At 27.9% G+C, this 13,098-nt stretch overlaps 3 protein-coding genes across 5 annotated transcripts in view; 1 reads left to right on the top strand and 2 right to left on the bottom strand.

The window, feature by feature from the left end:
* The window catches only part of LOC100302440 (uncharacterized protein), an 8,992-nt gene extending 1,879 nt beyond the window's left edge, over nt 1-7,113 (top strand). Inside the window, 6 exon segments of one of the 2 annotated variants that reach the window (NM_001163127.1) lie at nt 3,873-4,170; nt 5,311-5,521; nt 6,154-6,204; nt 6,286-6,366; nt 6,433-6,537; nt 6,626-7,113. In NM_001163127.1, the coding sequence (NP_001156599.1) occupies nt 3,973-4,170; nt 5,311-5,521; nt 6,154-6,204; nt 6,286-6,366; nt 6,433-6,537; nt 6,626-6,819 (840 nt within the window). In that variant the 5' untranslated portion in view covers nt 3,873-3,972 and the 3' untranslated portion in view covers nt 6,820-7,113. 2 annotated transcript variants of the gene reach the window in all.
* Nucleotides 1,248-3,428, bottom strand: LOC100161051 (RISC-loading complex subunit TARBP2). Its single transcript, XM_016802268.2, has 4 exons — nt 3,328-3,428; nt 2,692-2,912; nt 2,257-2,632; nt 1,248-1,778 (listed from the first exon to the last, which is right to left on the bottom strand). The coding sequence occupies exons 2-4, from the start codon at nt 2,876-2,878 to the stop codon at nt 1,316-1,318; spliced, it is 1,026 nt and encodes a 341-aa protein (XP_016657757.1). The 5' UTR covers nt 2,879-2,912; nt 3,328-3,428; the 3' UTR covers nt 1,248-1,315.
* LOC103308561 (putative nuclease HARBI1) lies at nt 7,088-9,630 on the bottom strand. 2 transcript variants are annotated; one of them, XM_029492265.1, is made up of 7 exons: nt 9,242-9,630; nt 9,070-9,163; nt 8,784-8,980; nt 7,917-8,076; nt 7,686-7,830; nt 7,459-7,603; nt 7,088-7,377 (listed from the first exon to the last, which is right to left on the bottom strand). In XM_029492265.1, exons 1-7 carry the CDS (start codon nt 9,406-9,408, stop codon nt 7,116-7,118), a joined length of 1,170 nt encoding a protein of 389 aa, XP_029348125.1. In that variant the 5' UTR covers nt 9,409-9,630; the 3' UTR covers nt 7,088-7,115. The 2 variants fall into 2 exon arrangements, with proteins under 2 accessions (XP_029348125.1, XP_008180374.2); XM_008182152.3 differs by having other exon boundaries at nt 9,070-9,630.
* Between the last annotated feature and the right edge of the window lie 3,468 nt (nt 9,631-13,098).

The following is a 13,098-nucleotide window of genomic DNA, read 5'->3' as shown; positions in this document are numbered from 1 at the left end:
AGCGTTAAAATTAAAATATACTAAAAAGCATATGAGGTTACCTAGGTAATAATTTTATCTTTAGATTTTATAAGAGGTAAATTCACTCTAATTTTTAAATTAACGGAACTACACGTGTTCCGCTGAGCGTAAAATTTTCTAAGTTACGCACTTGTAAGACGGAGACAACACATGCGGGTATCACATTCTCTTAACATCATAATAATACCAGTACATTGTAGAAACCATTGAAAATTTTGAAAAACAATTCGAGTAATTTTGTTATTTTTTCATATAGCACAGTACACTGTATAAATTATATTATAATTGAACATAATTTTTCTGAAGATAGCATAACTAAGACCAGTAGCTATTTTTTAGTATCTCAAACATTTAACTAAAAATGTAATTCTAACATCTAAGTATTTTTCCAATTAAAACAAATGATTTTATTTAATAAAAATTCTACCCTGAGTGATTTCAGAGTTGTGTTTATAAAATGGTCATGATAGAGATCCTCTATCCACTTTCAAAATTAAGAATAATTTATTCACCATCTTGTTTTATACTTTTATACTATTATAGTTATTAATTTCTAATTATAAAAATACTATTAACTAGTTAGTATTTATTGATTATATACTACATTTATATGATGGCGTTAAAACGCTCGTGCTATAAGAATTTAAAACCGTTTTATTTGCTTAAACCGGTTTATCAGATGTACATATTATAAACATTTAAGCAAATAAAACAATTTTAAAATCTTAAGCTACATAGCGCGAGCGTTTTAACTTTCAAAACGGTTTACTTTAAACCGTTTTAACGGCATCGTATAAACTTAGTAAGTTAAAAGTGATATACAATTTTGGGATTCATTTAGTATGTGACCTATTGGACTATGTGCCTTATCTATCGGGTATTAATTTAGTATGTGACCTACGGGACCGATAATTAATTTAAAAACAGTCAAATCAGTTAAAAAAGATGAATGAATACATAAAATTATTCAAAAAATGTCATAAACAAATTGTATTTTATTTTAAAATACTTTTTGTATATTACTTAAAAAATACCCGTTAATGATCAGAACCTGTATATTTCCCGTATATAATATATAATAGTCTTGGTAGGTCACATACTAAACTCGATTTTCACTCTGTAGGTCACATAATAAACGTGTACTATTTATCCTAATTACCAAGCTCTAACTATATGACTAACCAATAAAAAAACATTAATTAAATGGAGAAAATGCCACAAAAATATATCAAACATCATATTATATTATTCTGAACTAACTTTTTTTATTACCAACAATACTTCATAAAATTAATTAAGTAACTGTCACCAAATTTAATGCACTATTATTTAATATACAATTAAAAAATACCAATGACCTATACGCAGCATCCTGTTGAGCTTCTTCGTAGCTGATAGTGGATTCACCATAAAAAGCCACAGTAATGGGAGTAGATATTTGAAGAGAAGATTGATATTTGCCGGTACTTGAGAGTTCTTCAAAATCAATAAATGATACTTTAAGTCCTTGTTCAGCAGTAAAACTGTCCAAAATCAGTTTGCTGTTACACGAATATAATTGTTCGTCATCCATTTTTTTTAGATCATTATAGCAAGGGCCTTCGGTTATTGGTAAATGTCTATGAATTTCAGGTAACCTATAGAACTGAGAAGTGGATTTAGAATTTTTCAAACCGCTTAGATTGCTGGACTCTTGACGAACAAAGTCATCTACATTCTCAGCCGCTCCAGAGTTAAGACTGAGATCTGCCTGAATGCTAATGACAAGAAATAAAATATAAATTATAAACTAATTAATAAAAATACTAACAACCAGTGGCGTAGCCAGGATTATGAAATGGGGGGGGGGGGGTGTTTTAGGTATAGATTAAAACCAAGTTTTTACAGTTTTTGTATATAAATAAATTTAGAGTTCAGGACTCGCCTCAAAGTAATCGCCTATTGTACCTAACCAAACATAATATTTTTTTAAATATTTTTCAATGTTATTCAATTATAATTTTTCCCGAAAATTGTATGTACATTTAAGTTAAAAAATACACAAATATGCAAATTCAAACTTTGTATTTAATTTCGCCATTTTATAAAACAAATTTATAACTTGCAAGCGGTCCCAAACCCTATAAACAATAAATTTATTAGGAGGGAAAATGTCAATGGGAGGGGTTTAAACACCCAAAACGCCCCCTGGCTACGCCACTGCTAACAACAATGTGTATTATGCAATTTTACTACCTTTTTAACATCAAATAAAGATTATTGGCAGCAAGTCGTTTTGCAATCTTTTTAGATTTGCCTACACCAGTCTCCTTATACTCGGAGACATTACATGAAACAGTAAATAAACGCTGATGTGGAAGACCATCTTCACATTCTGTTATGTAAACTGGAGGAGGAAGATGCAGAGATGTACAAAGTTCCTGAAGCATGCCAATCGGATTACGTTCATCATTATCTCCAAAATTCATTGTTTCAAACGTTTCATTCACGTCTGAGGTAAAATCAATTTGTGACTCAAACAAAGGATCTGAACATAATTCTGGAAACTCTTTATGAATAATACGTAGTAAAGCCTTAGCTGCATTTTGTTTAGCTTCTTTTTTTGATTTTCCTGAACAACATAATTGACACATTAAAAATAAATTGAAACCTCTTTATTATTATATTAACCTTGACCATAAGCCACAAATCGTCCATCTGTGACACGATATTGAAATGACGGTGCACTAACAGCGCCTTCAATCTGTAGTAATTCATACTGAACAGTGCGTACTCCTTGTTTATTTAATACATCTTGTAATAAAGTAACTGATGTTTTATCAGTATCAAATTTTACATTATATGCAGTACAGTCCATTTAATAATTACTAATAAATTTATAAGTACTTTTCCTGTAAATTAGTAGGTAAATAGGTAATCAAAGTGTGAGGTGTTTATAAAATGACAACCCAAGTGAATTTTATTTTCAAATTTAGATTCTTTACTGAATGATTTAAACTTTTAAAGCACCACAATTTATGCAACTTAATGTCGCTGAAATAAATAAAAAAATTATATTCATAAAAACAAGTAGCTCATCTTTAACTAAGTGTGAAAAATGAATTTTTGTTTTTATAAGGTATCTTTTATAATGAAGAAAAAATGAAATAATATTGTAATTTATTTTTAGAACGCCCACAAAATGTTAAAATAATTCATCTGATGATTAACTGTATAAATACTATTCAACTGTGGACTACTATTGCACATAATACATATCATAAATAAATAATATATTTATAAAGACAACACTATTGGTATATTTACGGTTTTGTATTACAGGGTTATGATGAGTTCATAAACACCAAGTAAAAAAAATAAAAAAGATGATCATAAACCAATCATTTTTTAAACCATTTACTTTTTTGATAGATAGTTAATATTAATATATTAATGTAGTCGAGTACGGAGTGATAAATTGTGACGTGATCATTATGATATGAGATTAATACCACGATTTAAGATAGCACTATCTTAAATCGTGCTGGTTATATCACAATGCCATACCAGGGGGCCAATTCTTGAAATCGTGTGACTAATTCTCGCATGCGATAAAAGTCATAGATTTTATCGAAGGCGACTAATTTTAATCGCATGCGACTTAAAATTGGTATTCTTGAACTAATTCGATATGATTTTATCACTTGTCGAATGCGATTAAGTATTCCGAATGAACCACTGTGGTAACAACACAAAACCCTGATTTTAACCTCAAACAAATCGAAAATTATATAAATTATTATTTTGTTCCTTTATCACTGAATGTTATCAACAATAAATTTATTTAATTAAAATTTAAATCAATAGTTCTTGTACTTCCTATTTGATGATTTCAAGCCTGCGATACTACAGACGTGTGGAGTGTGGACTGTTGTTTGAATTGACTGAATTGTTATATTATACTAGTGAATTATGAGTGGCACAAAAGCTAGACCTACCAAGGCACAAATGAAATTACTTGTAGAGTTACTTTCTGTAGACCCACAATTAAATGCTGCAAAGTTCAGTGCTAACTTTACCCATAACATAGCAAGAGGTAGATGGGAAAACATTGCTTTACAATTGAATGCGTTGCCCGGCGCCGAAAAGAATTGGGAAAAATGGAAAAAGGTAAGTGGCATTGTAATATTAAATAGTGAAAATTAGTATTTGTATTTATATTAGTACAAATAAAATTCATTTTGTTATGGTTTATGAAAACAATTTGGAAAATTTGGTATAAGTTTAATTTACATTGTGGTCAACTATTATTGTTAAGACTGAATATTTTAAAGTTTGTTTTTGAACCTTAATATTGGCTTTGTTTAAATTACAAACTCAAATATTGTGTGTTATTTTTGTATGATGGGGTTCCAGCTTGTTTTTTGAAATAATGAATGATTTATACGAGGGTTAAACCTTGGGGGTAATCAGTGTACAAGGTGATGGTAATCATGGGTAATCATAGGTAATCATAGGTAATCTTTGTAGTAAATCATGGGTAATCATAGGTATAATCATTGAAATCAGTGTACCAAACTTCTGTCAGGTATTTACCCCTCGGATTTATATTAAAAGTAAATATCACCTTTTATGTATAAAATATATAATAGTAAAAATATAGAAAATAAACAGTAGAAGTCGTTCTGCTACAGTAGTAGGCGTCGAGTATACCTCGTGTCATTGGGTAGGTCACTGTATTATAATATTATATACTGGTTACGGGTGACTCCTCTTTCCTGGCAGACAAGCTGTCCACATGTGTTAAAAAACCATACAGTTCTAAACCCTACCACAAATACAATTAAACACACGCTTAACTAACAGCTAATGACCATAGTTGCCGGGATTAATAAACAAAATAAATATATATAATATACTCTTGTAGTGGTGGTGTATATGATATATTTATGAAAAATTGTATTTAGAAATATTTGAATAGTTGACACATTTTACAAATATATCAATTTTGGTGTTTCAAAAATATCAATATAATGTAAAAATGAATTAAATAATGAAGTAGATAAATAGCCAATAGTTTTTTAATAATATTTTATGTACATTTCTTGAACTATTAAAATTACCATTAACTGTTTAATAATTATTGTAATTTTATATTTTAATAAAGCAAAATAGTAAATTGATTTAAGACTAAGAGAAAGATTATACATGTGTTTAGTTGTATCATTAAGTTCCCTACAGTTTTCACTTTACATTAGTTTTTAGAAATAAGTACAAATATTTCTTGATTTTTAGTTTAAATTTTTTCAGGCATGGCAAGATACAAAAGTAACTGCTAAAAATAAAGCATCAGCCATAAAACGGCACAGAAATGGTACAGGGGGTGGACCACCGTGCAATATAACCATGTCTGAGGCACAGACAGATGCAATGTCACTAATAAGTAATATTGCAATAAGTGGCCATACAGATTCAAAAGAATCAATTTGTGAATTGGACTTTGATACTTCTGTGATACAAGGTACAATATTTACACAATTCCCAATAACTTATACGGTGTATTTGAAATGATTTCATATTTCATTACATGTTTGCAAAGATTTTTGCAGTACCCACAGTGGTCGAAGAGGGGAGGGATGGTGTCCCTCTATTTTTTTTAATTTACATTATTCATCCCTCAACTTATTTTCTCCATAATGATGCATCCCCTCAAAAGACTTATGTTTTAAAATTATCTATGTGCATATAATTAGCCAATTATAAGTTATGATTTTATAATTTTAAATCTAAACAATTATTGTACTGGATTTAAAGTAATTATAGTTATATTTATCTAGGAGACATTTTTATCTTTTTACAGTGAAAATATTTTTTTCTGTTTCTGGCATTTAAACCCAAAACTTTACCCAAAAGTAGCCTCATTGTAATTGTAGCTTTTATCTGATTGTTATGATGTATTCTATGCAGAATAGATAAAATTATAAACATAAGTCTCCATTCTTATGTTAAAAAAAAAATTTATTAAAACTGTGTAAACATCTTAAAATAAATGATTCTTATTAATATGCAAAAATCAGAATTCAGAAATGTTCAATAAGAGGAAGATAAACTTCTGTTTCATACTTTTTTTAACTTATTATTTAATGTTTATAGGCCCTTGTAAACTGGATTTGGAAAATATGATAGTATGTAACAATTCTGAGGGTAAGTATTAACTATTAATTTATAGTATGTATTTTCTTGAACTATACCTAATATTATACTTAAATAATCTACTGTTCTAAGGCTTTGGTATTATCCAAGAAATTGATACATATGAACTTCCTAATTATCTGCCAGTAGAAAACAACAGTATTCAAATGCCAAGTAATAGTTTTCAAATTTTGTCTTAGAATTCAATCATAATAGGTATTTATTGTTTAAAACTTTTAGCTACTAGTATTATCAATGTAAACGTTCCGGAAGAAATAATTGAACAACCAACCACTTCCAATTTATCTTTCCAATCCATAAAAAGAAAAAATATTGAAAAAACGAGTAAGAAATATTAGAAAAATAATTTTATTTATATGTCAAAAGTATATTAATTTAATTTTCATTTATCTAATTTCTAATAATATTTCAGAACCAGTTAAAAAACCATCGATTGCTGCAGGGTTACATGACAGTAATTTAGCAGCCAAAAAACTTGGAGACATTGCAACCCAAAAACTTGAACTTAAAACTGCCTATTATGCAAAAAAAATTCAAGTAATGGAAGAGCAGGTATCTGTGCTAAAAAATATAGGTACAATGTTGTCTTCTTTTATAAATAAATAAGTTGACCTAAATAAATTGACTGAAATGTACTCATATTTATCACATTATATACTTGTTTTGTTTTTGTTGAATATTAAAAGTGATATAATTAATTTTTTTTAGTAACTGTTTCATAAGACTGAAATTTACCCATATTTATTATATTATATACTTGTTTTTGTTGAAAATTATAAGTGATGAAATTAATTTTTTAATAATTAAATTGTTTCATAAGACTGAAATTATCTTATAAAAATGTTTTAGTTAAAAATGTTTATTGTTCTATGGATTTATAAATAAATATACATTTATTTCATTCAAATTCTATTTTGTAACACTTGAACAATTCTGTTTCTCTGCTGTCTTCCTAACATTAAATATCTATTTTGTTGATTATTGTGAATTACATCATTATTTTCAACTTCTTGATATATTCCCATGTCATTTTCCTCTAGTTCTTCATATATATATTCAGGTACATTGTATGTAATACATAAATTATGTAAAACAACACAAGCATTTATGATTGCTGATGATTTCTCAGGATTATAATGTAAAGTTCTATCTTTGATCAAACATCTAAGAAGAAAATATGAAGCATAATGTTACACAAGAACCAAATACATAAAAAATCAAAATTATAGGTAGGAATATAAGCACCTAAACCGGGCTTTTAGAACCCCATTACATCGTTCTATTAAGCTTCTTGTACACATTTGTTTAGTATTATAATGTATTTCAGCTGCACTACTTGGATTTAATATTGGCGTTAAAAGCCACTGGCGTAATGGATACCCAGAATCTCCTAGAAATTAATGTTTTAATTTACACTCATTCACTAACGACAAATATTTTAAATAAAGTAAATAATATTTAATATTGTTTACCCAGTAAATAGTAATCATTCAAATTACGCTCGTGTAATTCTTGAACAACTGGTAAAACGTTGCTATTATTCCATATATGATTGTCATGTGTGCTCCCCGGAAACAATGCATTGACATTCAAAATTTTCAGTTTAGAATCACAAATCTTAAATCGTGTGAATATGAACAATTAGGAGATTTCTATTTTGTATACATAATATTAGATTGTATTATTAGATATTTAATATTTACTAATTGCACATTAATGGAGTGGTAGTTTTTTCGATTTATGTATAAATATTCTGGATGATGATTTTCAACTAAATTTAAATTTGTTGAGGGTGGAACAATTGCCACATGGGTACAATCTATACAACCAATTACTCCTGGAAATCCAGTTGTTCTATAAAAGCTTATAACAACATTTCAATTATTATTAATCATATACAAAAATCCTGTGTTCCTGTTTAAATGTTAAAAACTGACGTTGGACCAATTACTATTATTATTATTGCATGGTTCATGATAAAAGTATCACACTGTACAGTGGTGGTCAACCTGGGAAGGGGGGTAGTGGGAAAGATCATAGATCCCCCATGATCATTTTTTCAATATTTATAACAATTTATATGACATAATATATTAAAAAGAAAAAAAAAAATAATTGAATTATCAAATATCTCCCAAACAGACTCAATGCTATTAAGTTATGTAAAGAAGAATTATTTCCTAATGTTTATACTTTACTAAAAAATGTCTGCACAAATTTAAAATTGGAGCGGCTTAATTACCATTTACTGTATACCTTTTTGAAAAAAAAAATTATATTATATTTTTAGAGATCAAAATAATACTTATGTTAAAAGTCAGCCTCATCCCCCTCCATGATAAAATCATTTGATCGCCACTGCACTGCACATAATATAGGTAAGTACAAGGTGAGCAAAAAAATATTAACTTTAGTTAGTTAAGTCAATGTTAAGTTTGGAACATTGAGCTATAAGTAAATAACAAACTTTATATTGAACTCTAAAAGTTTAAAGTACCTACATGAACATAGTAGGTAATAATCCTTAATTTCTGCCTATTATTATATAATTATAAAAATGTTTGTATTACTCGTCACGAACTTGATTTAGTTCTTGAATATTTGATGGGAATTTAACCCAAGTGTTTATAACTTGGGGTTGATTAAGAGCATCTACTATTTCTTTCACACATCGAGAAACTGACGGTTGTGAAACTGCATTGAATATATTATATCCCACAGGTGACTGATATGAACCAGTACCAAAAAAATTTAATGCAATTAGAACCTAAAATTGACGATAAAGAACAAAATAAGTTAAACATTTATTTTTATTTTATACGTCATAGGTACTATATGTAAAAATCATTGATTTACTTTTGTACTTAAATCAATAGCTGACGAACGACTTTTAACTTCCACAAATGGTGATAGTAACTCAATTAAATATCGTGTTAGGTCCTTAGTTAGTCTAAAATTTTTTATGAACAGACGATCGGACAATGTAAAAGGATCAATACGATTTTTTTTTGTTGATAGTTTTCCATACCCTACATTTTCTTGCATCTCCATATTTTGAATGGCAAACAAATTTGCCATTTCTTCGAAGTTTTCCATGTTGACGAATTTGGAATTTAATGTTGAACAATTAATTATGTATAATATAAAATAATGAATAATTATATTATAATACAGACTGCAAAGTAAAATACACATAAAAGTATAAAAGTATAAAACCTACAAGTATTATCTATTATCTTTTATCGTAAATATTTCATAGTCTTCGATATAATTTTGTCACTGGTTCTTAACCACTCGACTAATAGTCGAATGTTTTTCGTTCGACTAAATGCATACCTTTTTTCAAGAATACCGATTATTTATTTTCATGCGATAAAATTTTTATCGCATGCGACAAAGTTTATCACGATTTCAAGAATTGGCCCCCTGGTCGGCTCATACTCATCACAATGGCTTGATTTTTTACTCTCAATAAATGAATTTAATTCTTGTTTAATATAAAACATGTTTGACGTTATTTTCTTATTTTCAGCTACGATTAAAATGAAAATATTTAATTAATATGCATTCAGGTTAATTTAACTGCTTTTTAATACTTACCAGATATTTTACATAGTTGATGAGCCATAGAAAGTAGCAAGGTTTCTTGATCATTACTAATACAATTTTGAAAAGTACAAGAATGTGATTTCTTGGCTAATTTACATTGAAAAACATTTGATACAGATATGTTGTCTGAAAAATATTTTAAGTCAAATAAAACAATAATTATAACTGCAGGAACACACAAGTAATAAAGACATTTTAACATCAGTCTTACTTGTAGAACATGTTGGGGTGGATACAATTGTGCTTAAAGTTTCATTGTTTGATATATTATCTTGACTTGATAATGAAGTTTTTCTTGCTGGTGTACTATTAGCAATATTTAGATGTGTTTCATTACTAGTGTTGTCTGTAGAAATTATAACATTTAATACATTTTTTATATTATTAAGGAATGCAACACAAGCTAGCATTCGATTTCTCCGTTTATTAAGACAATAGAGCTAATTTACATAATTCAATATTATGATTGTGGCATCTGAGTTAAACTATACTCTATACCAAATAAGAAACACAAACTTTTACTTAGCAAACCTGTGACCGCCGTGGTGTTTCTTATTTGGAATAAAGTATAATTGATAATTATTATCATAACCACATATATTACTATATTACTATTATAACTATTTAATGATTAACCAATTATCTTTGTATGTTGGGTTTTTTTTAAAATTTTAAAGATATTTAAAATTATTATTTTGAATAACTAACAAACATAGATAGCTGTAATCACTAGTATTTTCATCTAAAAATTTAAGAGTTTAATTTCTAAATCAAACAATCATAACTCCACAATTTAAATTTTGCATAGTAACAGGTGTTAGTGCACTTATTGTATATAATGGACGGAGATTACAAATAAGGTGTGTTCAATAATATTATATCACCTTTTATGTTTGAAGGAAAATCAGGGAATGATACGGATTTTTTTTTTACTACTTCTTGATGTTTCTAAGTCTTCATCAACAGAGCATTCGCTATCTAAATTGTCAAATAAGCGCTTTGATGCCTTAGTTCTTTTTCCTCGTCCCCTCTGCTCATAATCAGAATGTACAATTTGAGCGTTTTTTGCCAACTTCACCATCATTTTAAGACCAAGTTGAAAATCACCTATAACTAATATATTATATTATATAGGTAAAGCTAGCTAAGAATCAAGAAAAAAAATTCTTAATTCAATAAATGTAACTTTAATTTATTGCACAATAATTTGAAGTCATAATATATTATATTATAATTTAAAACAACTAGTACAATATTATATTACAGGTATATATTATATATTATATGGTATATTACTCACTTATATTGGTCTCTATAATTTGCATAGTACAATATTCCCAATCATCACTACTATGGTCTGGCATGATTTGCTTCCGAGCTAAAGAATTTATTATATTTGATTTTAAGTTTTTCGGATACCAGCAGCTTGATTGATCAATTTTCCATGTGTTGGGAATGACATCTGGCACTTTTTCTCCGTTATGAATTATGTGTATTAATATTCACATTCTGACTAAACTAAATAACATAACAGCCACAAAAAGGGAAAATCTTTAAGGAATACTGTAAAACAAGGAAAATATTGAACCAGTTTCAATCTTTGCACAAAATACTATGGACATTCATAGATTGTAGTAAATAATTATAAATAGTGTGCATAAATATTATGTAAGTATAGGAGTGTTAATTCATTTAAGCTGTATGAAGTAGTGATTATTATTATTATAAGAATTAGAATTAAGAGCGTTTATTTATTTAATAGTATGCACTATGCATAAATATTATGTTAGAATAGGAGTGCTTATTTATTTAAGCTGTATGAAGTAGCGGGAAAGTGATAAAACTTTGTTTGTATTTGAAGTAAACATACTTAGTTATTATTTCATTAATAAGCCAACATTTAAGAACAGATTTCTTTTGAACTTCAAAAATACCTATACAAGAACTTTCACAAGGTTTTTTGAAGAAGTCATTTTTATCTAAAAATTTTCTACCTACCATAACATAACAGTTTATCTCCTTAGAATAACAAACATTTTCAACAATAATAATCTCACCTTTTTTGGTCCCACAGCAATTATTTGGAGGTAAGATTTTAATAGTAAAATTAGAAAATAGCAGTGTAGAATATTGTGGACCACTGCAGTAAGGAGGCAGAGACCCATTTGAATGAGTTTCATATCTTAGATTTAAAAAGAAAAATTTTTATGAATTTCTAACTCGAAATAATTTGCAAATTTTCGTGATTTTTCCATATTTTGTCATTTTTTGAACTTTAAATGCTTATAAAAAAAAACTGTGACTAACGATTTTTAATATTTTTCATCTGCCTTTGAAACAATATACTAGGAGCCTTCTATTAAATTTTCAAGCTTTTTTATCCAACAAATAAAATTTTATTGATATTTTTAGAAAAAAAACTAAAAAAAAATGGAAAATGAAAATGTCCGTAAAGAGTTCAAAATAAATCAAAATATTTTGAAAATGTTATGGTGTATAGAAAATGCTAAGATAAACATTCAGTCAAAATTTCATGTATCTACGGTCATTTTTTTTAAAGTTACACCAAAAACCAAAATATTTCTGGAAAACAGATTTTGCGTAAAATTCCCTTTTTTCCTCAATTTTTCTTATTTTTTTTTTACATAGCTTTTGAAAGTTACTGGAAAATTTTTACCCGGACCCCCAAACTAACTAGATTCACTTTTCTATCAGAAAAGGTACTGTTGAAGAAAATCCAAGCACTTTTACTGTCCTAAAAGGTGATGACAGACACAAAAATAAAAAAAAATAAAAAAAAACACACATCATTGTAAAATCAATACATTCATCGTTCCACTCGGAATCTAAAAGGTTCACACTTAAAAAACAACTTGGGGCTATAGAATCAAACACACTAACAGCACAGACCTAAGAGTAAAACGTTAAAATATAACTAAACACCTACGAAAGAAAATACAAAATAATTATTACTCAAAACTTTAAACGGACGTATATAATAATAGGAAACGAATGGGTATACAAAAAATCACTTGCGTTTTTCAACTTTTTTTTCTACCCCGATTACGGGCAAAATAATGGTCGTATGCACTTCAACCATAGACCTTTTCTGAATCATCGAACGCCAACATACCAGGATTTTGAGTTTCGTAGTGATTGAAATCGAAAATAAATCCAAAAAAACACGTAATTACATAATTTTCTAAGTACAATAACCACACGAAAAATCATAACTCACGAACCAAATATCGGATAACCTCGATATTGGTACCCATC

Source organism: Acyrthosiphon pisum, unplaced genomic scaffold (assembly GCF_005508785.2).
Source record: "Acyrthosiphon pisum isolate AL4f unplaced genomic scaffold, pea_aphid_22Mar2018_4r6ur Scaffold_21112;HRSCAF=23059, whole genome shotgun sequence".
NCBI lineage: Eukaryota > Metazoa > Arthropoda > Insecta > Hemiptera > Aphididae > Acyrthosiphon > Acyrthosiphon pisum.
The sequence above is the reverse complement of the archived record's forward strand: the minus strand, read 5'-3'. Positions and strand labels throughout refer to the sequence as shown.